Here is a 25,128-nt window from a genome sequence, read left to right as displayed (position 1 = left end):
TCTTGGGAGCATATGCTTCCAGTTTCTAAAATGTTTTTTTAAACGCAGTTGAAAATGTTTAAATAATTCCGAACAAAAAACGGACGTGTACATCTCTACATTATATGTGCTTAGAAAGTCGTTTGGTGGAAAATTGATATTTTGTGTGTCTTCTACGAAAAAGATAAAAATTGGTGCTTAAAAAGAGCTTTTCACGAGACACTTCTCTATTTTTTTAGAAGACACCAAAATTGTTAGTTTTCCGCGAAACTTAGCGTGCACATATATAATATTGATATATACGCGTCAATTTTTTGTTTATATTTTTCTAATATTTGAAAATGTTTTTCCTGTGTAGCAGGAGCATATGCTAGCATGTTCAAAAGTGGATTTGCGACAATTAGCTGAAAACAGTAGCTTAATTGTAGTTGCTGGTTATTAGGCGTGTTAGGAGGTTGTGTCGACACGCCAACAGAAAAACAATATGCAGTGCGAAACTATCCCACTGTTTTACAGTTGTACATAGTTTGACATTTAACCGGTATTCATATCTACCATATTCTTCTAGAAGCACGGCATGGGAATGATATGCTAGGTTCCTCCATACGTTGGTTCGTATCATCACGTTATGTCGGGCAACAAGTTGGTCGAATAAATCTCGACAGATGGGTATCAAATCACAAACTCAAATACTCTATTTAACAGACTACGTAGAAGCTGAAGTTATCTACGTGTCAGACGCATGTTCATGTCATTAATTATCAACATCATGGATCCATGGTAGTGCTAGTAGCATCTGACGATTAAAGAAAACGATGACTTCAGCAAACTTGGTTAATAATTAGTACTAGTACTCGTGGGCGATAGATCATTGTACAAAAAGTAAAATACCTTACCGCTCTAGATTATATTCTTGTTATGGTTCTCCCAGTTTATTACTTATGAGAGAGTACAAGCATATGCTTGGAGTTTGAAAAATGCTACACATACATTAAAGGAATGCAACAAAGCTATGACACATGCATATGGTTGATATAATTAGAGAATTGACAAGGACCTAGGGAATATAGCTGAAAAATGGTACAGTAGAACAAATGCTCAATGCAACAAGACATCAAAGAATAATTTGCTCAAAAAGTCAAAATCTTCTATTAACTATAAGAGAATTGAAGAAGGTATTATTTTTCGTGGTTTATATTAATTTTGATTGATACCATGAGCGAAAACAACGTCCATAAATTCATCTATCTGACATTCATCTTATTGATGAGCGGTTTCTTTCAGTACAACTCAAATATATTACTAACTGGACATATTTCCATGAATCCAAATTATTAAGGCATCAAAAGGAAGTGCTAGTCCTTTCAAAAAGAAGAAGGAACTACTAATCCATTATATTGAAGAAACAAATGTCACCAGCTGTCTAACAAAAGAAAGATTGGCTTGCATGGACGGTTCCTAATGTTCCAACCATAGTAAAACTTGTAAATAAGGAGCAGATTACTCTCTTATTGCTTTGGATAATTTAATTTCACAATCAGTTCAGTACACTTGGTAAAAAGAAGACCTAGCTAGAGAGAACCAAGGTAGTACTAGCTACCTAGCTATACGTAAGAAATCTTCCGTGAAAATAAAAAATAAACGAAACAAGAGGCCTAGAGAAACAAATCAGAGGCTCGGAAGAAGAAATAAATGTTCACCAGTAAAATGAAATGACCAACACTTACCCCCATATTGCATGACGCGTGACTGCGCATTCCTCATTTCCTCATGTAAATGCTAAGACATTTTCGCGATCGATCGTCGCATTGTAGGCCAACTTTGTATGCATCAATCGAATCACTCCCATTGTTCTCACGAGTCCTTATTATTTTTGTTCTCCTCGCTGTACGGCCATGCAGCACTGGGCGACGAGGCCGTGGTGGTGGACGATGACGTCGACGGCGCTGCAGTGCCCGAGCCCGACATTGCCACCACCGCGGGCGATGGCGGACCCGCCCGTATGAGCTGCTGCGTCGAGAAGTCGATTATATGGGAAGACGACGAGGGGGACATGGCGCCGAACGGCAAGTGGACGCCGCCCCCAGCGCCGGCACCGGCACCGGCGCTCTGCAGCAGCTGCGCGTACCGCATGAGGTCAGGGTACGGCACGACGGTCTGCTGCTGCTGGTGGTGAAGCGGTGGCCGCATTGCCGGTGTCCCTACGGCGGCGGCGTAGTGAAGTTGCTGCTGCTGCATTGATCTGTCCGGAATGCCGCGCGTGACGACGAAGCCGTGATCGGTGCGTCCTTGGACGCGCTCGGGGAAGTTGAGCTTGGCCTTGGTGCCCTTGAAGCGCAGCGCGGCCTCGTCATAGGCGATGGCGGCATCCTCCGCCGTGTCGAAGGTGCCGAGCCACACCCGCGCCGCCTTCTTGGGGTCCCGGATCTCAGCTGCCCACTTCCCCCACGGCCGCTGTCTCACCCCTCTGTAGTGCCGCTTCCTCCCTGCGACATGTGCACAAATGTAATTAGTTTACCAGCATCTGACAACGAACTTGGGCCTTAATAATTTTATATATTGCAGTACATTTCGTCAGAGCTAACGTAATACGCTTATACACGTACGTATCCGCATAAAATATTTCTGGCACGATTGAATAAGTTAAGGGAGTTGAATCAAGCGCATAGTTGGTAGCGTATCTTCGTGCATGAAACAGGCAAAACTACTGTATTTTTGTCGAGATTTTGTCAATCCAGTTTTACCACCTATTAAGCCACGAATTGGGGTGAAAGAAACAAGGAAAACCAACTGTTACGATTTACAGGCCCAGTTTAGCTGGATGTGTTTGGCTGATGTGAAGCTTCCAAACGGTTACAACTGAGCGGAAGCCGCGCGTGCCATGCTCTCGCCATCCTACGTGCCCACGGACAAAACAACTCTATGTTTGGAACCATCGACCGATGCTAGCTATTCATTAGTTACCTTGCTCCTCAGCGGCGGCGGTGGCCGCCGCGGCGTGCTGCTGCTGCTCCACGGAGACAGCGACGGATCCGGCGGGGTAGTACGCTTGATGCTGCTCGGGAGAGGCGCGGATGACGTGGGACAGAGCGGAGACCATGGCGGTGGCGTCCTGGTCGGCGCGCGCCGAGTAGTAGTACTGCGCGTACGCCTCCGGGGAAGGGGATGGATCGGACACACCTGTGCCGGAGCTTCCGCCGCCGCTTGTAGCTCCATGCTGCTGCTGCTGCTGCGCGTGCGCGAGGAGATGGTGATACTGCTCATCCTCCTCCTCTTGCTCGTGCTTTGCTGCTGACGGCGGCGGTGGCAGCTGTTCCTCCTCCTCGTCGGCGGGTAGGGGCCTCTTCCCATGCCTCCGAGGATCCACCTTACTTGATCGGTCTCTCCACCGCCGGCGCTTTCTTTTCTTTCTTGGCGTCGGGGATCGAGATCGAGCTATAGCTGTGGCGCTGGACTGGACTTTGGTGCCCACGGGAGGACGACGTACTGATAAGAACGCCGAGGGAGAGAGAGAGATGGAGGGGATGAGCTCAAGTGCCGAACGCCTTTATGACATCTAGCTGCGAGTACTAAAGAAGAAAAGAGGAGTATATATCTTGCCTAGGCAGAGACGTAGAGTCCAGTTCTTGCACCTTTGGCTGTGTTTTCTTCCATCTGTGAGAGTGATAATTATAGATAAACATGTTCTAGTACGTAACTCTTGGTTTCTAGTATCAATATCTTTCAAAAACAATGTTCATTTTTCGTCCCTCAATAATGTAAAATGGACACCGTGCAGAGTACTACTAGATGGCATAGCATGTGCCAGGCTAACGGGCTCTTTTGACAACAAGATTGTAGAAACTAAGAAATTCAAAAGAAATATTGGAAATATAAATATCCAGTAAAATCTACCAAATTCATAAAATTTGAGACAAAATCATGAAATAGTAAAACCATAATACTACCTACATCTGGAAAATGATGTCTTAACTTTGTCTAAATCAAATGTATATAGACACACTTTAATGCATAGATACATCCGAATTTAGACAAATCTCTAATATCCTTTTATGGATGGAGGGAGTATTGTATATTTTCTTAGAATTCCTATTTCACATGATATGATACGTAATTTTTTTTACCATTTTTGTTTCTTAAATATAATGGTATTTCTGATTGTCCTTATCATTTTCTCATAATACTTCTCAAGTTACCATAATAAAGATGAAAAATGCCGAGTCCATAAAAAATGTAAGAATTTCTGCCTTTCCATTTATCCGTAAAAAGGTACTTTTCATTCTTATTTTTCATTGATTTGTCAGAGTTTTTTTTTTGTCTCATCCTCATGAATTTAAGAAAAACTTAATGTAGAAAAATGCTACTCCCTCCGGTTCAAAATAGTTGCTTAAATTTGCATGTATGTACAGTTCTACACACTGGAACTACATCCATTTCAGGTAATTATTTTGAACATGAGGAAGTAGTAACTATGGGATTCTTGTATCAACATTTGCGATAGCATGTTTTTTTTGTAGATCTCAACGCAAATTTGGTGAACATTGTTAACATCTACAAAAAAAAAGTATCCTTGAAGTTTAGGTAACAAGGAAAAATCGATATGGCACTCGAATCTACATATTGGACGATGTAGCTAAATGAATTATGAAATTTCCTAGGAATATCATAAATTTAGAGAAAGACCTAAGGAAAACTAGTGTTTCATAGGAGGAACTTAATATTTTTCTTTTATTAAATTTGATTTTTATTTTCCTATTCTTTTTGTATTTTGTAAAACTCATGGTGATTTTGAACATGCCTTACTATATTTATTACTTTTCATTTATTTTGTAATATTTATCAAGTTAATTTAAATTAGTCACTAAATCCTAAGGTTAGAACTTTTTAAATTGTGTCACCAACTTCTATTAAAAATCTATTTTTTGTAATATTTCGATTTTTATTGATTGTAGATATGTATTCATTTTACTATTTTTCCTCTACTATTCATTTAACTTTATTATTTTAGTCTGCTAAATATGTCAACACACAACTGTACTAATCAATGTGATAGTTTTTAGAAAGGATAGCTATATGTTTATGAAAATCATGCATATATAATATATTATGTATAGAAATGATATTAACACCCAAGGTGCATAATATGGTTTTTTGCACATGATGTATTTTTTGGTTGGTTCATTCATAAAATAAAAATAATTACATGCATATTGACCCATAATGAAAAATCAACATAACAACACAATATATGAGTTAGAATGATAAAAAATAAAATAAACAAATACTAACTTTATGTCAAATTTTGGTACGTCACATTAATGAAAAAAATTAAGAATTTCTATATTTTTACGATCTTTTTGAACGACAAGTAAGACCAATTTACGTGCCATAAAAATCATATATAGTTTTGAAGAAACAAGGTGGGTTAATGTGTCCTGATATACACATATATACTCGGAATTTTTGTGGCAATTATGATCTTCTAAATATACTAAAATAGATACTTGGGAAAATATAAAAGTATGATATATATTTACAACCTTTTAAGTTAGAGTAAGTGCATACATATAATAGCAATAATATAAAATCATTGTTTAGCTTTCCTGAACTTCTCAACAATAAAGTGTTGAAACAAAACATTCAACACAATTATCTCCAACGTACGAACCTTTAACTGTTTTAAAACTTTGTATATAAGAACTAGTGCGACAATTTATAGAAATAACATAACTTACAAGGAAGTGTTTATGTAAGATAAATAGAGAAAGAAGTGAGTAATGCATTGCAGTATTCAAGTGAATACTTGAACGACGTGTTGCATTGGCACTAATTTGATTGAGTTGATGTCTTTTGATAATGTGGATGAAGTTCTTGATCCTGCTCAATGAAATGTAAACTAGGAACACATTCGAAATTAAACTGGATCAAGATATTGTATGGGGGAGTGTCTTCGGGTAGCCTTCGAGGAGCAGTTTACAAATGGAAAAGAACAATTCTCCAAGATTACACTGCTTTAAGAATAGGATGGGACTTGTGCTCATCCACGTCACATCTTCTTCCTTACATAAGTCTGTCCATACTTGTCGATCTGATTTGTTCGAGTATGTCTTCCAATCAGCTCAGTTTGACGCCCAAGGTTTATGTTTACATTTGCCCAAATGTCGTCTACTCCATAACTGAAGATCACCCTTTATAGTTAGCCAACTTCCTGCCAATGTAACTGAGATAAGTGATTACTCACAGTATCAGTATGACCCCACATGTAATCTACCAATGTAACTGATCGATGTAATCTACCAATGTTACATTAGCAAGCCTCCCAATTTAACTGGGGTCTTTACCAGATGACCCTATAGAGAGCCTAGCAAGATCACCCTTGCAGAAATCAGACAATCCAGTAGTATGAACTAAAACTGGACATCGATCAGATATTCAGATCTACATCAAATTGATAAGGCGCTGAACCTTTGACATTGTAAACTCAACGACTTGTCGCCGAACCATCCGTGCAAGGTAGAATACAGTGTGATCATTGTTAGAAGTATAATACGTAGAGATATTGGAGTATTCTAGAGTTAGAGATATAGTCGGTTTAAACTTAGCACAACTTGTCTTGTACTCCAAGAACCTCCCTTTGTATTCCTATATAAACCCCTCACCAGGGTCCAGATCAATACAACGAAATATTAGGGTTCTATATTTCCAATATGGTATCAGAGCGGTTAGCCTCACGACGCCGATCCTAGGTCTCCCACCACTTCCGCATCGCGCCGCCCCCGGGGAGATCTCTCCTCGGGGGCGCGGCACCCGGTTTCGATCAAAGATCGGATCGGTTCTTCAGTTTAGATCTTAGACCAAATTCGAGTTCCTAGCTTAGCTCCAAATTTCGAAATTCTCAAATTCCCAGATTCTATCCAATTAGCCAGAAATAAAATCCCTAAATCTACCAGATTCATTGTCCTCGTCCGGTCCAAATCAGTGCAAAAATTCGGATCATACGGCGGTGTACAGGTTGCCCGCTCCCTCCGCTGTCCGCTCGTACGTTCGAGCCGCGGTACGCATCCAGAGGCCGCGGCCACGCGACTTTCTGCTTGTTTCTTCACGCGCGGCGGCGTGGGCATGCAGCAGCAAGTTTGTTTCAGGGATCTGCAAGGATCTGCACTGCACCGACATCTACACTGCGTCAAGCCGGAACGACATCGACCCAGCTTCAGCACCATCAAGATCTTCATCGACATTGGACAACTACATCGTCGCTGATCTGCACCAACATGAAGAACTACGTCAAGCTGTACAACTACATCAAGCTCTTCGTCGAGTTCTACATCGCCAACACCAAACAACGCCAAGGTCTACATCATGCGAGTCGTCGCCGAAAGCCATCAAAAACAAAACCTCGCCGCATGTCGCCGCCGCTCCGATGTGAGTCGCCGCCGCACGCTGCCAATGACAACCAAGAACCCGCCGCCGCCGCAGAAACCCTGCCGCCGCCGCCTAAAAACCGCCGGCGCTCTGCTAGGGCGATCCTACAATCGCCTCGCCCGCCTGGTAAAAACTCCGCCGCCGCCGCAGAAAACCTGCCGCCGCCGCGCTACAACACAAAAACCTGCCGCCGTCGCAGAAAACCTGCCGCCGCCGCCCTACGACACAAAACCGTGCAAATTTTTTTTTTTTTTTTTTTTTTTTTGCGCATTTGGCTCTATCGGCTACACCGACCGCGACAACCACGACCATGGCTACATCACGCTCGGCTACCTCGACATCAACATCATACACACGTCTACAGCGACTCAAGAGCTCCAGTCAACAGCATCCGCGTCATCGTTTGCGCCCATGACACTCCCGCTGTGACTGCGGGAGGGAAGAGAGGGAAGAGAAGGAACCGAAGGGGACGTCGATGATGACAAGGTGGAGGAGGCGACGGACGCACATGACTTCTCCAGTCGCAAACGTTCGTTTCACTCCCGCTACGACTGAGGGGGAATGTTAGAAGTATAATACGTAGAGATATTGGAGTATTCTAGAGTTAGAGATATAGTCGGTTTAAACTTAGCACAACTTGTCTTGTACTCCAAGAACCTCCCTTTGTATTCCTATATAAACCCCTCACCAGGGTCCAGATCAATACAACGAAATATTAGGGTTCTATATTTCCAATAATCATTAACTCGATCTTAGCTCATCGATGACCCAATCCAATTACAGAACCTAGCTGAACTATGCTTTCAGCTTATTAGTGTTGCTTATGCCCGCGTGTGCGTCCATCGCGGAATTTGGCATGCATTTAGGAGGCATAGTTTCGAAAGCAACTGAGGGCACCCGTCTTGGCAGGATGGAACTCGATCTCTCGACAGCAATCGAGAGTCAAAATTGGGCACGTAGGTACTGGTGGTGCAGAGGCGAGCAAGCGTTGTTGTCCCGCGGTCAAACGGGAGGCACGCGGGCCGATTGAATGACTGTAGTTCAGTGGTCCGCCGTATCGCCTCGCAAGTCATCGGATCACCGACGGCCGGCGAAATATGCAGGGACGGGAGTAATGTTGCTAGAGGTAGCGACGCGACGGCAGGTAGCAGCTTTGACCGGCCGGCTGGGGCACGTAACTAAGGTCTACTCCTGCCTGCGTCGGTTTTAGAAGCAGACCGTTGAACTTGAGCATGACCTCCTAGCAACCACTATACATTGATTCTAGGCTTCATCGCTATCTGTTTGACCAGAGAAAAACTAATGGTAATGCATTTCTTTTTTAGAGTTTAGTTTGTTAGTCCGGTTTAAGTTAAGTGTTCAAACTCAAGTTTGACCAACAACTTCATTAACAAAATATTAATTCCCCTAAAAAGAAAATTAAATTATACGTGTTGAAAACGATGTTACCAAATGGAAAAGAACAATCTCGGTCCTTGTCGGCGGGAGCTCCGTTTTTCTTTGTTCTCCTCGGTCAGTTTAGGGGTTATGTCATACTTAGGAAGACGTGCCGGTGGTGCCTCCCTAGAGATGTAATAAAGTCCTCCCCTTCTAATCTCCGTTCCGATGATGCGTCTAGCTTCGTTATAGGGCACGTGAAGGTTTGTATCCGGCGGATCTCGTTGGACTTGGTTGTCAGTGTTCCTTTTGATATAAGCTTCTCTTCATTGGCGATGGTTGTTGCTCTCTTGCTTTGGTTCTTTTGAGGGGTTTAGCATGAGAACCTAGCGCATATCTATTACAATAAGCTCTACTAGAACAAGCTTTGCCTGGCTTCAATGAGGGAGGGGCAAGGACGGCGTCGTGCCTTTGGCTCACGAGTGCTTGTAGTTGTCGGTAGATGGTCCAAAGACATTTTTATAATTTTAATTATTTTTAAATTTTTTGGTATCATTGTTGAAGATTATGAATAAATTGGTGGAATTTTTGTCAAAAAAGTTAGCAAATATAATTTTTAAAATAAACTTATAGAATTGGTATTTGGTACACTAGCTAAGTTTTATAAAAAAGAACCAAACTAATGGAAAGACAATATATTTCCACATTACCCTCCTATGTTTTCAATACTATGTTGGCAGGGTTTTGAACTGCAGATATCTTGCCTCTTGGCTCCGCTACCATATAGTAGAATTGATACACTAGCTAACTTTTCCAAAAAAATTAAACTGATAAAAAGGGGCTACGTATTATATTTAATAGTACAATTTAAGAAACCGTTCGTCACACCTAACCTGGTATGTAGGATATACACATGTCGATCAAACTTCAAATTTGAACGTACTAAGCAATGAAACCCATGTCAGTGGCAATACAAACTGGTACTATGGCAGTTCAAGGGCCGTCATGAGCACGGGTACGGTCACAGCCGGCGTGACTCTAGACACCGGCCGATGGCGACGTACGCAGTACGAATGGTCGATCGTCGTCACCTCAGTTGTTTTCGTTCGGTCCGACGGTCAAAGGTGAACCTATCAATTACGGGAGTGTGTGGTGCCCGATCGACGATAGTGTATCTACAACTACAAAAGGTCCGTTCACTTCACACTTCACACCTCATCACTGTTTGTGTCCATGCATGGTTAACGTCTGTCCACTCATCGGCACGATTGGGGTTGAGGTGTGCCACCACTGTGCACGTTCTTTGGCTGTACTGCTCCCTCTTTTCGCAAATAAGTGTCTATCTAGGTTTTGTGTTTAGTTAAACTCTTTAAACTTTGACCAAATATATATGGAAACGTAGTAACATTTATGACACTAATTTAGTATTCCGAGATTCGTTTTGAAATGTAGTTTCAAATTATACCAAAATCTCATTATATATGTTGCTACTTTTTTTTTCACGGTTGGTCAAAACTTAAAATGTTTAACTTAGTACAAAAGGTAGAAGTACATTATTTGTGGACAGAGGGAGTACCTATTTGCATGCTAAACTTCGTCGACAGAAATTAGTCATCGATAGTACTCACAGGAGACATCTGTTTTCTTTGGGAACTTCGCAGGCGGACGATTAGCCGGGAGCGAGGAAAATGCTTTTTTGATAAAGAGAAAATATTAATATCTTCTAGCCTCTGCAACAACGTGATGACATAGTGCATTACGGATGGACACAGCCGAAAAAACATAAAAATGTTATAGTAAAAGAAAAGTCCCGCTACAATGATTTGTGCCTTGTCGCAACAGAACTATCACCACCAAAACAACACAAGAAGCTTAACTTCTTCGAAAACGACGATTTTAAGAAGGAAACAATGCGCAAGCGTCATCGACGTCCGATCAAAGATGTTAGGTTTTTACGCTGGTGAAAGTCCTCACTCGCAAAACAATGCCTTCAACACCATCATTGCCAGACACAACCTATTAAGGCCAGACCTTGGATTTTCATCCTGAGAGACAAGACGTTGAACTTCTCCTATACTGACGCCTCCACTTACGATGTTTCTCCTCTAAGTCACAAAACACAGAGCCATTTCCTCGTCGCTACAAAAACGGGAACCACTATTGCTAGCTCTCAAATCCTGGCTTCAATGACCTTCTCCGCCAACTGACGTCACGATGGAATGAGAAAGTGTGTTCCTTGATGGTAACAACATCAGGAGCTTAGCACACTCCCTCTGAAACTAAACTATAAAAAGAGTAAAAACATGGGTACGCTCGATTGAGTTCAACAATCTCCAGGCATGAATCATCCAATGGAGTTCGCCGGCGGAGCCTTCCGGAGCACAACACTCTAGCCAGATCGATGGAGACACGCATCCGACAGATCATCATCTTGACTCGAGTTGGAAACCTAGGACAACCACCTTTATTCATGGTCACATATAGCTAAGACTATCAGGTCGCCATCAATCTGGCAGGACTCGCACATAGGTTGGCACGCCATGACGTGGGGGCCAAATAGCACATCGCAAGCCAACCTCTCTAGGCACGGCGAAGACCCATGACCTGGCGAAGACCAGATCAGATCGATTCCTCACCGGCAAGAAAGCCAAAACCGAACTAGACCTTGGGCACTTACGCCGCCGCACGAGCACCAACGGTACCACCGGACGGAGCAGGCAAGCCTTCAGGCCCAAATCTCTAGATTCTTTACAACATGGCCGCTGCCCAAGGTCCAAGATCTGTGACCGTCCAGAGTTAATCCTTCACCTTTGGGTGTGGGGAGCACCGCCACCGTGGCCAGAGACCGGCAGCACCGGCGGAGGGGAGGCCGATGGCCCTTAGGGTTGGGGAGGGTCGCGTGGGTCAGCTGGTTGTATGTCTCTCTCCCTAGCTGCTCTGAGGAAAATGCATTGTGATCAACATATACCAGAAGCCACACCAAGGAGCAATGGGTAGTTTTCTTATGCCGAGGAGACCGTCGACGGCGCGGGAACCAGGGTCCCTGTCTCGTCGGTTGACGGTGGCCAGGGCAGACCGCTGGACGGGAGCGCTACGTCAAGATAAAGTCAAAGAAGACCCTCGAGACCTACAAGATCAACATATTTAAGGTTCGCCCCCGACGGGGAGTTCCTGAACTACCAGTACAACCCTCACCCGTCAGGCCCGTCGCGCCCTAGTAGGACATGCGGCGCAGGGCCTTTGCCGGCTGGAGCGTCCCCGGCAAGTCGTAGCTGCCGGGAATATTAATCCCGGGAAGAGCAAGTCAACCTGCCCCTGGAGTGCATGGTGCCCACCTAGCGTCATATCTCTGAAGAATCTTTGGTGGTCCAACGGGATCGTCGGGGTGGCAGGATGCACTCTACCACGGAAGGACAAGACAGATTGATGGAGTCCCACCACGGGGTCTGATGGCCTGTACTCGGCGTATGCGGACAAGCTGTTGGGGAACCCCAATAGGAAGGTGTTTTGAGCACAGCAGCAAGTTTTCCCTTAGTACGAAATCAAGGTTTAATCGACCAGTAGGAGAAAGGCGTGACTTCTGAAGGCGTGGCAGGGGCACTACCTGACGAGGGATCACCTCACCAATGCCTACAGATTGTAGACATGGGTTTCGGGAGAGAGCGACGATGGAGATTCCGGGAGAGAGATTAGGCACACGACGTACCTAGCTTCGGGTCCCCTCGGTGGAGGATCCCTACGTGCTGCTAGCAATCTAGTATATGATCATAAGTATATTTACAGGGTGCCGCCGTAACGGAGCTATGTTGTCTATCTATTGTCCCCTCGCTATCGGGTGCCCTGGCTAGCTTTATATATGAAACCAACCTAGGGTTTTTACAAGAGTCCTAGTCGACTACTTCTTCGGGTTGCCTTGTTGGGCCTTCTCCATATTGGACTGAGCCGAGTCAGGTATACTAATAATGGGTACCCAAAGGGTATACCCATCTCACTACTGGCATCAGCAACAACATGGAACCTGCACACAACACAACCAAAGTACTTTGCCCCAACTTACAGTAAGGTTGTCAATCTCACCGGTTTGCTGAACACAAAGGATTACATGTATCAAATGGAAGGAGATGTTTGCAGAAAGTAAACAGAAAATGATTGCAGTTGAATTTACCAGTAAAGGAAATAGGACCGGGGTCCACAGTTCACTAGAGGTGTCTCTCCATAAAGAAATAGCATGTTGGGTGAATAAATTACAGCTGGGCAATTGAAAGAATATCGACCATACATGACAAGATGATTACTACGCTATTTGGTATTGGGCATTACAACATAATACATAGACCGTAATCCAACTGCGTCTATGACTAAAAAGTCACCTTCAGGTTAGCATTGGCACCCCTTCAGTATAAAGTTGCAAGCAACAAACTATCACATTAAGCAATGTGTGTAAAGTAAACAATAGAGTTACCCTCAGATAAAACATTGTTGTTTTCTCCCTAGTAGCAACAACAAATCTACAACCTTAGAAGTTATAAAGTGACTCTTCCAGGAACTAGAGGCATGGACCTACTATCGAGCATAAATACCTCCTCTTGGAGTCACAAGTGTCCACTTGGCCAGAGTTTCTACTGGCAATAGAGAGCATGCAAGATCACAAATAACATATGACATGAAAATATAATGAATCTCAACATAGTATTCAACATTCATCGGATCCTAGCAAACCAAACATATAGGATTACATAAAGATGATCTTGATCATGTAGGGCAGCTCACAAGATCGATACATGAAGCACAAAGTGGAGAAGACAACCATCTAGCTACTGCTATGGACCCATAGCCCATGGATGAAGTACTCACGCATAACTTCGGAGGCGGGAATGACGATGTAGATGCCTCCAGCGATGATTTCCCCCTCGGGCAGGGTGCCACGAAGAGCTTCAGAACCCCCTCCCCCCAAGATGGGTTCGGCGATGGCGGCCGTGACGAAACTTTTCGTGGATAGAGGCTCAGGTATCCAGGATTTTCCCGAGAAGATGTATAAATAGGCGAAGGATTCAGGTCGGTGGGGTGCCTGGGAGGCCCACACCATGCCTTGGCGCGGGCCTAGGCTTGGCCGCGCCAAGGGCAGGTGTGGCCGCCCTATGGCACCTCTTCGACCCCCCTCTGGACTTCGTCTTTGTTTTGGTAAAATATTGACTTCGGCTTTTGTTTCGTCCAATTCCAAGAATATTTCTTGTACAACTTTTCTGAAATACAAAAACAACAGAAAACAGGGAACTGGTACTGTGGCATCTTGTTTGACATAGGTATGCCTAATAGGCATGCCGAATAAAGTACCCAGGTTATATGGGGAGGACGTGAAGCCCACGGACCCGAAGTTTTGGAGGCCCAGAAGCCCAGAGATCTTCAGATAAGAAAAGTAGAGTTGTAGTAGTAATGTTGTATCAAAATAGGAAGGACCCAATATGTATCAGGTTGTTTGTAACTTGTGCGACACGAAAAGCCTCAGCTCCACCTCCTATATAAAGGGGAGCCGAGGGAGAAACGAGGGATCGGATCTTTGTCAACAGAACCACCGTAACCTTTAGTCAAGCACATTTTTCGGCTGAAACCTTCGAGATCTTCTTGCCTTCTATTTCTTACAAAACCCTAAGTCTACAATCTGTAGGCATTGACGAGTTAATCCCTCATCAAATGGCACCGTCTGTGGGGATTGGAGGTCGCAAGGTTCTGATCTTGATGGCATCGTCAACATCATCATCAACTGCAAGCAACGCGATGGCGGGAGGTAAACGAGTCCAACCTGATCACACCGAATTTTTTCCTCACCCTCCCGCCCGTTTCCATGCATATGCCGATCTGGAGGAGTCGACGAAGATGAAATTCGGGAGCTTCCGCTTCCTCGTCGGGAAAGAAGGATCGCATCGTCTCAAGGCACCGATTTTTTCGGGATCGTCAACATCATCTGTCGAGTCAGGTGATGAGGAAGTTTCACCACCATGCTTCACCAAGCCCGCCAATGGCGGGGCACACACCGATCTGTTCGGTGACATGACTTTCGGGTCGTTCATGAATTCTGATCTGGAAAGCAACTCGGAAAGCTTCAACAACTACGACTTCACCAACTTCGACTCCGTCAACAACTCTCCTGCTAGTAGGGAGATCTTCACCGATCCATACAACGGTGTCACCGATCCCGAGGCTGATAAAAACACGACTGAAATATACCATCATATCTACGTAATCGCGGGAGCAAGCCGTCAAGAGGATGAAGCATCTAAGGCTTTCGACGATTTGGGCAACCCCTACGTCGATCCCGCAGATCTCACGCGTGGAATTGGCAACAAGTGCATCGGAACCACGCCGCGAGAAAAAGTACAGCTGCTGCAGGAAGCGTGGGATAGAGCTCAGAGAGCTATGGACGGTACGGAGCCGATGACCACTACAGCCACGCCGCAAGCGCTGCAAGCATATCAATATAAAATTTCTCGTTCTAGACAAGAGTTAGAAAAATTACGGCAAACACTCGACGAAAGAAGAGGTGCAGCTGATGCGTCAAGTGAGCGCAGAAACAACCTGAGTCGGCACTCGAGAACTTCAGGAGATAGTCACAGGAACACCCACTCAAGAGCAAGATCTCGATTGGCAGGAATACCCAAGCAAGATCGGGAGAATCTGATTCAGAACCTCGACATGTCCTTTATGTCAATAGACACGAGAGGGCACATCATCCTGAAAAATCCGGAGGCAGGGTATATGGCGACACATGCCTTCCTAATGGCATCCAAGCCACCTCAAGGAGATCCTAGGTCATCACTGTACCCGATGGCTATGGCAGGAGTCGGTGTTATGGGTGCAGCGATAGCAGGAAGAGAAGTTGCACCACAACCCTAAAGTGCTCCATGCAGGAACATTACAGGGTAAAATAGTCCTCGACCCACTATGGTGGCGGCGCGAGACGCTCCAAGAGAAGGCGATGCAAGGAAAACGGTGACTCAAGCTCAAGTCGACAGGGCACGAGAGGAGAGGAATCGCGAAAATAGAACATGTGATCACCGACACACTCTAGAAGATAGCGACAAAGACTTGTGCGGACTCCCTTGTTTTACCCGACGGGTTCGCAAAACTCGAGTGCCCACTAGCTTCCAGTTACCTGATAACTATAAAAAGTTCAACGGGTTACAAGATCCAAGAGGATTGGTTAGTTGATTATCTGGAGACGGTGAAACTGATGGGCGAAACCAGAGCAACGGCCATGTAGAGCATTCAGGTTCACCTCAGTGGAGCCGCAAGATCCTGGATGAAGAAGCAGCCGGAAGGATCCATCGACAGCTGGGAAACTTTCGAGGACTTGTTCGTGAAGAATTTCCATTCCACGTGCAAAAAACCAACATCGATAGAGCAGCTAAGTCTTGCAAGCAGAAGTCGTATGAATCGATGCGGATGTACATTCAGCGGTGGAGTATCATAAAAAACTTGGCTGAGCACGTATCTGATGAAAGATCGATCGATGCATTCGTTGCAGGAATCCGAAGAAGAGATCTAGTCGAAGAATTGGGGAGGTCTAGCAGACCTCATGGAAATAGCGAATCGCTGGGCTGACGGGGAAGATGTTGTTCATAACAAACGGCAGAGGTCACGCAAAGAGGATCGTAATATAAACAACAGTCAAAATAGACGATGTTTTCGTAACTACACAGATTATGATGGTCCCAGCCAAGTAGCGGCTGGCTTCCGAGGAAACAATGGAGGAAATCATCGTGATGATTACCAGAAGAGCAATGATCAACACAATGATCACAGGGATACACCGAGCTCCAGTAGACAAAATAATCGGCCAAGGATTCCAGGACCATACAATGTGTCACCCGAAGATCTGCTGAATGGACCGTGCCAGATGCATTTCTACCTCGACAACGATGGAAGGAGACAATTAGGTCATCTTCAGAAGGACTGCCAAACTTTCCAGGCTTTGCGAAGATATACGGAGTGCGCAAACGCGCAAGCAGCAAATAGGGGATATGTGCAGGGGCCAAGGAGTGAAATTCATGCACCCCTGCCACCACCACCCGCAATTACTGCGAATCAGCATCAGTTGATTGCAGCACCTCCAGGCAACAAAGACGACTTTATAAACACAAGAGGAGTAGTATCGAAGATACAGAAGGGTAGACCCTCGAATAGGTCACCGAAGTTAATTTCTCGACAAGTATACATGGTAGTAACATCGCCTCCACCAACCACCGAGTACCTCAATTGGTCGGGACAGCCAATAGGATTCACACAAGAGGATCATCCACCTCAAGTTCCACGGCCAGGACAGTCAGCCATGATACTACTAGCGGTCATCGAGGGATATGATGTCTCCCGAATATTCATAGATGGTGGAAGCAACCTAAATCTCATATACGCGGATACATTGAGAAAGATAAACATCTCTCTAGCAAAATTGACACCAACGGACACGCGTTTTCACGGCGTCGCACCCGAGAAACCAAATTATCCTTTGGGCAAGATTTCACTCGACGTATAGTTTGGAACACGAGAAAATTTCAGGAAGGAGAAGCTAGAGTTTGAAGTCATTGACTGGTCATCGCAGTATCACGCCCTTTTGGGACGACCTGCATATGCCAGATTCATAGCTGTGCTGCACTACACGTACTTGCTCTGGAGAATCCCTGGACCTAAGGGACCAATAACAGTCAAAGGAATTTTTGCTTTGACATATAAGTGCGACAAGGATTTCCACAAGCTTTCCGAGACATTCGGGATGCAGGATGAGTACGAGGCATCCAAGCTTACCACCAACTACGATGTTTTGCCTGATGGAGATAGATCCTTGCAAGAGCAAGCTTTCGACACCTCCAAGAATTCTAAAGAAGTGCAGATCCACCCGGCAGATCCTAAAAAAACGACGTCCATCGCTTCCAACTTGGACAACGCATAGGAAAGCGCGCTCGTCGAGTTCCTCCTTGAGAGCTGGGAAATCTTCGCATGGTGTTCAGCTGACATGCTAGGAGTACCCAGGGAAGTTGCCGAGCACCCTCTCAATTTAGATCCAAGAGCTAGACCAATTCGACAACCTTTGCGGCGATTCTCTGAGATCCGTCAACTTAAAGAAGCGGGTTTCATCAAGAAACTACACACTGAAGCCACGTGGGTCGCTAACCCAGTGCTGGTCCCGAAGAAAAACACTGAAGTCCTTCGCATGTGCGTCGGTTTCACGTGTATCAACAAACATTGTCCAAAGGATCACTTTCCCCTCCCGAGGATCGATCAAATTATCGATTCCACGGCAGGTTGCGAACGTCTTTCCTTCCTCTACGCATATTCTGGTTACTATCAGATCCGCTTGAAAGAAGAAGATGAAGTCAAAACAGCTTTCATAACCCCTTATGGCGTATTCTGGTACAGAACAATGCCTTTCGGGTTAAAAAATGCGGGAGCCACATATCATAGGATGATGCAGAAGTGTCTCGCCACGTAGATCGGTAAAAACATCAAAGTCTACATCGACGACGTAGTCATAACAACAAAGCAAGGGTCATCCCTCATTGACGATCTTAGGGAAACTTTTGACAACCTCGACAAGTTCCATCTCAAGTTGAACCCGACAAAGTGTTCCTTTGGTGTTCCTGTGGGAGAACTCCTCGGATACTTGGTGTCAGCCGGAGGAATCGAGCCAATCCAGAGAAAATACAAGCTATCTTGACGATGAGAAAACCAACCAAGCTCAAGGAGATACAACTGTTAACTGGACGAGTCGCAGCTCTGAGCAGGTTCGTCGCAAGATTAGGAGAATAAGCGCTGCCCTTTTACGCGCTCATCAAGCAAGGAGAAAAGTTCATGTGGAACGAGGAGGCAAACAAAGCTTTTGAACATCTGAAGTGTACCATTTTGACACCTCCAGTATTGGTGGCACCACGAGAAAAAGAACCTCTGTTGCTATATATTGCAGCCACACCTCAAGTGGTTAGCACGGTTCTCGTTGTAGAACGAGAGGAAGAAGGGAAAATTCATGGGGTTCAGCGACCAATATATTTCCTCAGCGAAGTATTATCACCATCCAAGCAGCTCTACCCGCATTATCAGAAGTTGGCATACATAGTTTTTATGTCAGCACGGAAGCTAAGACATTATTTTTTGGCACACACCGATAATAGTGGTCAACGAGGCGACTCTCACAAACATATTGAACAATCCAGAAGCTACATGACGTTTTTGTTGCGGTCAGAAACCCACCGGCGGGCAGCGACTGGCAACACCGTAGAGCCGGGAATCTCCCAGGACTGCGGCTGGCCCTGGTCCCTCCGAGCGACGGCCCGCAAAGCCTTCTGGTCACACGTCCGATGCTGTCGCAAGAGCGTGCCACCTGACCTATACCTGGTCAGGAAGGTGTTGGATGATGCCTCGCTTAGTTTCCTGCATGGCATACACGTAGACATTAAATACGAGCCTCGATCGGCTCTCGAGTTATCTCGTGAATCGGCTCAAAGAGCCGATCCACCCATGATTCGTACGAGGTGTACGAATATATGGTGGTCCTGCTTGATCAAGATAAAGCATAAAGCGATCTACGACGATTTAGGGTTTTCACCGCATAATTGGATCATCCTACTCACGATTGGGCCTCGCGCTCGCGTACGGTGATCGTAAGCCGATCCTAGACAGGGCCTAAAAACCAACATGAGGTTGATCCCCGAAACATCCTTTCTAGGGCTAGCAAACTACACCCTACACGCCGCTGGATCCTCCAACCCTTTGTAAGGCCTAACTATTGCGGATATTAAACTAATCCTTGAAGAACAAGGAGCAACCGTAACGGATCGGATCTACTAAACAATGATCAAGCGGGGTGCCGCCCTTACACCCATGACAGGCGTAAGGGCGGCTAGATGCCTAAGGGTTGCACGACGATAGCATATGATACGAAGAACAATGCTAACCCTAAAAACACCTATGATAACTACGTTGCTCGCCATCAAAAAGGCTTCAGCACGAGCAACGCATGAACAACGTAATAAGCTGGTGCTGCCTAGATCGCAAGATGCGATCTAGGCAGCATGGTGCTTACCAGGAGAAACCCTCGAGACGAAGGAGTTGGCGATGCGCCGAGATTGATTTGTGTTGAATGTTGGTTGTTGTTTATTTCATAAACCCTAGATACATATTTTTAGTCCGGGGGACTTTCTAATTCAGGCGTGCACCTAACCGTGCATGGGTAAAACTCTAACTTCTAAATTAAGATGCGATCTACTATAATACAGATACATGGGCAATTTAGCCCAACTTCTTCGTGTCGAGGCCGCTTCGGAGATCCTCCACGCGTTTAACCTTCAAGCCCATCTCACCTACGGCCCATCTCCCGATTTGGCCAAAAGCCGGTGATAACACATGCCCCCTGGTTTTGGTAATGATAATTTCAAAACCACTGCTTTTCCTCCGAGGGGTCATGTCGTGGCGAAGCAGAACCGTCGCAGTATTTTTCATCATGACGACTTGCCTTCCCAACTTCTTCGCACGATTTGACAGTTTTTTGGCACTACCTCCTCGAAAACTGTTCGAACATTAAACCCCCACTTCTTTTATTTAACCGCACCGAACAGTTCTCCTCCTCATCCTCTCCGCATTAGCACTCCAAAAGCCCTCCTGCGCACCATGTCTTCTTCTTCCTCCGCCTCATCGGGACTTTCCCTCGAGTCCTCTTCCTCCCACGAGCCGACGCCAGAACGGGACCCACAGGAGGTCCATGCGGCCAACATCCGCCGCGCCATAGAGGCCGGGGAGGAGCCCGGCCATGACTTCTCCATCTGGTCCGAGGAGGACAAGTCTTCGGACGGGGAGAGCGACCTCCGCTTCCTTGCCGACGGGGAATCGGAGGAGGAGAGCGATGACGATCGCTTCTCTTGGGACGACTTCACCTCCTCCGAGGAGGTGAAGGAGGAGGAGGAGGAGGAGGACGACGACAGCTCCTCCGACGAGCCGCCGGCCAAGCGTCCACCGCCCCGGCCGGGGAATCTCGGTGATTTCGACGGCGGCGACGACGACGATGACGAGGAGGATGAGGACAACGAAGGTCCTGCCGGCGGCCGCTACGGCAGCCGACGACGAGCCCGCCGGGAGCAGCGCCGACAGCGGCGACGATGGTGACGACGAGGGCAGCGACGGCCCGTAGATAGGACCCGTAGCATAGGATCAGTAGTAGTATACGGGGCAATGTATCCCCTTAGTACTTCCTTTTGAGAGTAATCAGCTCTTCTATGTAAGAAATCTCGTTTATCAATGAAGAAATTCCCCAATTTGATTTTGCCGATTTCCTTTATGCCAATTTAGCCGATTTCCCCTCATACTGATTCCGCCAATCATCACTTAACCAATGCTTAATGAGCCGATGGCAACGCACCGGTCTCTCATAATCCGTTCTTCATCTCTTTGACGTCGGAGTGATCGTGAACTTGGTCAATGCTCAAAAGCCGATGTTAATGTATCAATCCTTCACGATCTATCCTTCACCTTTTTCGACCGATGACTTTGAGCTCTGGTGGACAATGAGGTGGACCAACGCCTTCAAGAGAGCCCCAGAACCGCTGCTGAAACGACTTGACGCTGAAGCCGATACCTCTGGATATTCAGATATTCAGTGATACTCTTTAAACCCGCCCAATCCCCTTGAAGAAGATTATGATGGAGGGCCAGCCGATGAAATCTCAATCGGTTTCTTAAGAACAGAATATCTACGCAGTCAGTTGCCCCCCGAGCCTCCATCAAGGCGAGAACAGCAATGAGCCAACCAAATGTGCCACCATCGGCTTCCAAGTCATGATGCAGAGCCAGCCGATTCCAACAAAATCGGGTCCTCAGAGCAGAGAACCTTCAGGGTGAGCTGCCCCCCGAGCTTTTCCAGTCCACTTCTTGCGCCTTGCTGATCAGATTGGCTCCTTTCCTTTGGCAGATTGATGTAACCCATCCTTAACCGGATCTGCACGTCCATGCTGCTCTTGGTATTGGTCAGGGTTATGATCCCTCAAACTTGCTCCAGCTGATATTGCGGACTTGAATACTTGCAAAAGGGGGCCCACTTCCTGCTCTATTGAGCCTCTGCTCATAACAGTTGTACCTCTTGAGTCGATGGCCATGCATCGGCTTTCTATCCTTAAGTCGATGTCTGCGCATCGGTTGTGCTTAAAAAAATTTGAATTTTTTACGGCCGACTTACGTATCGGCCCCCATACTTCAATACCCACCATCAAAGAATATCTTGGGCTGCTGGGCATTTGGAAGACACTTCCCCTTTGTATCCTCGTGTTTTATCCACCTAGGTGCCCCCCGAGCCGATTCTTTCAAGGGATTTGATGGTATCGGCTCTTCAGGTATTTCCTGTTGGATCAAATGCTGAACCCAGGCAGAATGTATGGTGAGGATAATTTTGGCCGATTGCTGGAATCGGCCTTCACGTTGCTTGCTCGATGAAGGTTTTTGCAATGTTCCTCCATAAATCCTTGGGGCCGATCACTTGGATCGGCATCGCCACATTTGTCCATCGATGTTGCTTTTGTTACACGGTCAGGCCAGTGGATGAAACCAACCTAACCCCGTCCTTTGTCACGTCGATGCGCTCGCAGTCGTCCAATCCTGGAGCACTAAACTCCGTTGGAAGGATGGAGACCATGTTTGTGCCAGCCGATGTCTCGTCATCGGCTTTCTTTTGTCTGGGGCGCCACTCTTTCCTTTGTGGTCGACCTTCTTCGTCCAGGGTTCGCTGAATTTTAGCGGCCAGATCAGGCCGTGCCTTCCTCAACGTGTGCAGGTATAACCTTTCAGCTTCCTCCAACCCACGTAGACGCTGAACCCTTCGTTTTTGGGAACGGCTGAGCCCATCAGGGCACCACCTTAGCCGATGATACTTGTCTTCTTCATCATCGTCCTCTAGTTCCTCGAGATCTTCTGTGGAGACCCGGCATACCACTGCATGGTGTAGTATGCAAGTCTGATATAACACCAATGAAACACCGTTCCACTAGTATTATATCGCTCAGAGTGGTACAACAGAAACATATGCGGGCCCAAGGCATGTCTATAGAATTACAACACTGACTCTGTTACATAAGATCATCATAGCCTCCTACTTTACAATGAGGTAAAACCGCAAATAAACTCCGGAAGATCGACTCGTAGTCTAATCCTAACACGAACTCTGTTTGAAGAGTATTTAACTAGCTACAGAGGCTATGAATAGATTCTAGCTAAATAGGAGCTAGGTTTAGGAAGCTAGTTCCCTTCTACTACTTAATCTAGGTTTTCTCCATGGTAGTTGTGGTGTTTGACTCTTCTGTCAGGTTCCTGTCCCTTGAAGTAATTGTTGATTCCTCGGTCTTCGAGTTGCACTGTAGATCCTCCTTTGATGCCTCCATATCTAAGCAGGGGATTTAAGAGTGGGATGAGTACGAGCGTACTCAACAAGTTCATTATAGGAAAGAGGTGTTTAATGCACTAGCTACGGCATTAGACCAGAAAGTCTAATACCAATGCAAGATTTCATAATCATTTCTTCAAAAGATTGCTTTTATTCCGAAGAACTATGTCCGTCGACCTTCACCGGTTTACTAGAACTTCATGGAGCTCCTTTCCGGCCGCGTTCGCAGATTCCATATCCCGGAACAGGGGAGTGACGAGTCACGATTCTTTACACTCTGCGAGGTGTGTTGCTTTACCCATAAGAGATCTTAACCTTGGTGCCAGCCAGGGCGACCCGTCCACACTTCCTTTGGTGTGAGGCCCGGTATAAGGTCTAGCCAATCATGTTCCTCCGCTACCTCGCACACCCACCCTTTGTTGCATACCCCGACCCCGGGTCCTCGTCGGTCCTCTTATACCAATTAAGGATGGACCCCGACCACGACAACGAGTTTGGGACTCGTTAACCAAACTCCTTCGCCGGTAGCTGCAACCCATCATAGACCACTTACCGTGGGGAATTAGAATGGGATCCCCACCCCACCGCTTGCCCAACCTGGGTCAAGTGTCTACGGTAAGCGCATCCGTTGATGTACGAGAGGTGGAAACACTTTTGACTACTCCGTCCCACTCCGGATCTTATGGTTAACACGGGTATTACGGCACAAGAATCACTCGGCGACATTTGTTGTTTAATCCTAGATGGATATTAACCCTTGCAATGGAACCTCCACCATATCAACACAATCCATGGTTCCATTGCCCACCACATAGTCATATTCATAGTTATGAAAGTAGTGGTTTTGGTTTTTATGCAATAGTGATAACCATAATACTTTGCAAGTAATTTGATAGAAATACTCAAATGACATGAGCAAGTGATGAACTTGCCTTTCTTGACTCGCAAGATTATGCGGACAAGGTCTTCGATGCGTATTAACTCCAAATTCTGAAATAGCATCATCGTCCGTAAGGACGATGTTTAAAAGATTGACAAAAATGCAATAATGCATAAGAATGAGATGCAATCCCTCTAAGCGTGACCTAACCCCGATGATTTAGGATTAGTGAGTTGTAATGATTGGTTCAGGTTGTGTTGCACTTTTAGAGTGATTCACATACAAGGTTCTTATTCGGGTGTGATTACTTGGTATTATAAACAGGTAGATAATAAAGCATAATAATCAATTGAGCACACAAAGAATGATAATTGGTATAATGTTAACAAGTAAAGAACAGTGGTCATTTTAGTATTATATGGCATGGTTAATGATTAATTATCATATACTTCAAAAGAATAACTTTTGAAGAACATGTTCTTGAATAAAGAACAAGTATGATAATTAGATTGGTGGGGTTCTATGGTTGACTATGGTTTCATCTAGTTTACGGAGTAAGTATTAGATGGATCACAACAGAGTTGGATTCATCAATAGTAGGTGGAGTTATGCCTAGGCATCCTAAGCAATTAATTACACATGGGTGCTATCAAGGTTGATGCTACCTTACTAGTGATAGATGGCTATTGTCTATAGCTTCTATTAGGCGAGGATTGATGATTCCTTATTTTCTTCAAAAGAATAACTTTTGAAGAACATACTTCTTAAATAATAAGAAGTATAACAATTAAGGTTGACGTTGTCTTGTATTAGCCATTGAATCTCTAGGTAGAGAATGGTGGGTTTCTAAATAGGATGGTTCATAAGTATCTCACACTAGTAGGGTTTAGTGGAACAGGGTTATGTAAAGTAAAATAGTAGGTATGGTTGCTGTTAGGGTTCATCACAATGGTGTGATGCTAAATAGGAATGAATAAGGATGATGGTTTTGACAGTAGAAGCTAGCGTTTAAACTTGGTTGATCCTACTTGATCAACTAGGTTTAGTGATATGCATACAT

The 25,128-nt window shown here is 45.4% G+C and overlaps 1 protein-coding gene across 1 annotated transcript; it reads right to left on the bottom strand.

Moving 5' to 3' along the window:
* Positions 1–1,711: 1,711 nt before the first annotated feature.
* LOC124676136 (ethylene-responsive transcription factor ERF113-like) lies at positions 1,712–3,596 on the bottom strand. The gene is made up of 2 exons (XM_047212211.1): positions 2,944–3,596; positions 1,712–2,465 (listed from the first exon to the last, which is right to left on the bottom strand). The coding sequence occupies exons 1-2, from the start codon at positions 3,077–3,079 to the stop codon at positions 1,834–1,836; spliced, it is 768 nt and encodes a 255-aa protein (XP_047068167.1). The 5' UTR covers positions 3,080–3,596; the 3' UTR covers positions 1,712–1,833.
* Between the last annotated feature and the right edge of the window lie 21,532 nt (positions 3,597–25,128).

The sequence above is a fragment of the Lolium rigidum genome, chromosome 7 (assembly GCF_022539505.1).
Source record: "Lolium rigidum isolate FL_2022 chromosome 7, APGP_CSIRO_Lrig_0.1, whole genome shotgun sequence".
Taxonomy (NCBI): domain Eukaryota; kingdom Viridiplantae; phylum Streptophyta; class Magnoliopsida; order Poales; family Poaceae; genus Lolium; species Lolium rigidum.
Note: the sequence above shows the minus strand (reverse complement) of the source record. Positions and strands in the feature narration are given on the sequence as shown.

Excerpts from the sequence above, each read along its gene's own strand:
- LOC124676136 (XM_047212211.1), bottom strand. The coding sequence starts at position 3,079 with ATGGTCTCCGCTCTGTCCCACGTCATCCGCGCCTCTCCCGAGCAGCAT. Across the intron at positions 2,466-2,943 it reads CGCCGCCGCTGAGGAGCAAG|GGAGGAAGCGGCACTACAGA; the intron begins GTAACTAATGAA and ends CACATGTCGCAG.